This window comes from Poecilia formosa, unplaced genomic scaffold (assembly GCF_000485575.1).
Source record: "Poecilia formosa unplaced genomic scaffold, Poecilia_formosa-5.1.2 Scaffold115, whole genome shotgun sequence".
NCBI lineage: Eukaryota > Metazoa > Chordata > Actinopteri > Cyprinodontiformes > Poeciliidae > Poecilia > Poecilia formosa.
In genome coordinates, this window is record NW_006800054.1 from 1642034 (window position 1) to 1644569 (window position 2536).

At 41.2% G+C, this 2536-nt stretch overlaps 1 protein-coding gene across 1 annotated transcript in view; it reads left to right on the forward strand.

Annotated features, from left to right (window-relative positions):
- Nucleotides 1–607: 607 nt before the first annotated feature.
- The window catches only part of mafk (v-maf avian musculoaponeurotic fibrosarcoma oncogene homolog K), an 11720-nt gene continuing 9791 nt past the window's right edge, over nucleotides 608–2536 (forward strand). The window contains exon 1 of the mRNA XM_007560500.2: nucleotides 608–1156. Coding sequence (XP_007560562.1) covers nucleotides 993–1156 — 164 coding nt within the window. The 5' untranslated portion in view covers nucleotides 608–992. The remainder of the gene's footprint in view (nucleotides 1157–2536) is intronic.

A 2536-nucleotide genomic window follows, 5' to 3' on the forward strand; every position in this document is an offset into this window, starting at 1 on the left:
TTTAAACCCAGTTTGGACCATTTTATTTTTTAATTTTTGAATATAACAAATGTCTCCTGATCAAACTAAAATAAATCTAATGTGTGGAATATTTTTAGCAACGTCACATAACTCCTTTCCTCACTGCAGGTCATAAGCAAGAGAGAAAATGACTTTAAATGAACTGATACCTGGTTCATGTAGAATGTCATATGGATGAAGGAACCATTTGGAAAGAGACAAAAGTCAGGGATGAAATGACCGACAGTCAAAAAGTATGAAAGCTCAAAGTTGCAACCTTGAGCTGTTGTGTAAATTCAAGTGGTCTTGGACCCCCAGGCCAGCAAGGCCCCATGTAGAGGCAAAGTCTGCTTATAATGTGGATGAGCTATTTATAGGTGTTTAAAGTGTAAACAGTGTTTTTGTTCTTTTTTAATACCATTGTCAAATAAATCAGATTGTTTTAAGCTGAAAAGCTGAACCGGCAAATCAATAAAAGTTTCGACCTTATATGGCTTAACATATTTAAGGTCAGTAGTTAATTACCCAAAATAGCAGTGACACCGCATGCTGCAGTTAAAATAAGAGAAATCCTGTGACTTCTGGGCTACTACTCTGCATACTTTCCCCAGGAATGGAATGCTGCTGCTCCCAAAAGGCAGACAGAGCGGGTGGGGAGGGGGAGCGTCGCTGTTTTCCCTCCGTTAAAGCACATTTTTGAATACCTTGTAGCTCAAACCTGGCCATGGAAGTGTGCGCTCACAGAACAGGCGGCTCGTCTGGCGGAGAGAGCAACAAGTACAGCAAGTAAACTGCTGGCAAACCGACTTTGATTTGTTTTGTAAAGTAAGCAAAAGCGGTTGCCAGCAGTATCTGTCTTCTATTTCTGGCCTCCTCCCCCCCGCCCCGGGCCCCCCTCTCTAGACTGACGTCAGCAGAAAGTTATTTTCATGAATGGAGGGGGCGGTCACGAGGAATCGGTGACGTGAGCGCTTGCGGAAGCAGAGCGTGGAATGTTGGTACATTGTTGTTGTTTTGTAGTTAATTCAGTACGAGGATACACCACTACCCTCCTGCCGCGTCTCGCCGACTGGGTCAACTCACTTCGCCGCTTGGATAGGAAACTTACTCCGGTACCTTTACGCATCCCCGACTACACATATCCGCGTTCACAGAGGTATGGTTGTTGTTTTTTTTGTTTTTTCTTTTTCTTTCTTTCTTTCTTTTTTTTTCTAGAATATGTTTTGACATTCCTCAGAAAATTGCTGAAATTTGTCACGCTGATGTATAGGCGCAGACACGCTGGTGTTGGATTCACTGGCCGGTTAGGAAGCTTATTGGTAGTGGTTCTGGAAGTTTATGTTGACTTGGTGGATTGTTTGAGCCGAGAGGACACGTGTTGGTGCTGGAGAAAAGAAAAAAGAAAAAAAAGAAATAGTGCACAGAAAGTGAGTGCATTTGAAGTGAGGAAATTATCAGAACTACTGAAGATGTTTTCCCTCTTTTTTATTATTGTTACTTTACTAAAGTAAAGCCATAAAAAATACTTTAATTTATCATCCTTAAGTTTTTTATAGTAAAATAATTTGCATGTCTGAAACCTTTGAAAATAAACTAGCATCAAAATAGCCTATAACAGCATTGCGTCAAAGCTGAACACTCACTTAAAAATGACAAGACCATCGTATATCATTACGAATTGAAAACACACTTTTTAAAACTTTTTATAATGGTCGTGTTTTTCAATAAAAACAAAAAACAAAACAAAAAACAAACAAACAAAAAAAAAACATATCGCCAGTCGATCAGGTTTTTAAGGAAAGTGGAAGTGAAATAATCCAAGAATTTCCACCTGTCTCTGCTGAAACTATTTCCACGCACATTTTTCACAACCTTATAGGTTGTTTCTAACACTCAATAATAGGTTCCTCCTTTGCAAAATGCCAGTCTACGGTTTTTGACATCGGAATCAACACGTGGTCTGCATTGTAGACATGTGGGAGAAAGGGCACCAGAGACCACCGGGGCTGACTAGTCCGTTGCAGGAGGGAGGCGGGGGAGGAAGGGGCATATTTCCACAAACAATAAACCACTCAAATGGAACAAGTGCCCCTATCTTATCACTTGCTTCATTACGATTTCTGGGGAACAGAAATCGTCATTTCTTGGGTCAAGATAAGGGAGACATCCTGTAAGGGCCAATGACATAATGGCACATGATTCTCATTACTTTAGCATTATCTTCTCCACAACATTTTGGACTTGTGGTCCAGTGATTAATAAATGGAAAATATTTGTCTCTCAATGGTTTATTCCACTGAGATCTGCCACAGATCCGGAGCCAGGAGGATGTTCTGATTCACTTTTGTTTCTGGTGGGCGCCTTTCAGCCTGAAGGAGGGAGGGGGTAGCGTGTGTATTGCGCTGTCATAAGGTTAACATGTGGCTCAGTCACCAAAGTGATGATGTTTTTTTTGGAGGGAGAACTTGCAACAGCTGACTCATTGTGCCACCAAAGCACTCGAAGAGAATTTCCCCCCGAAACAGGCAGCATATAT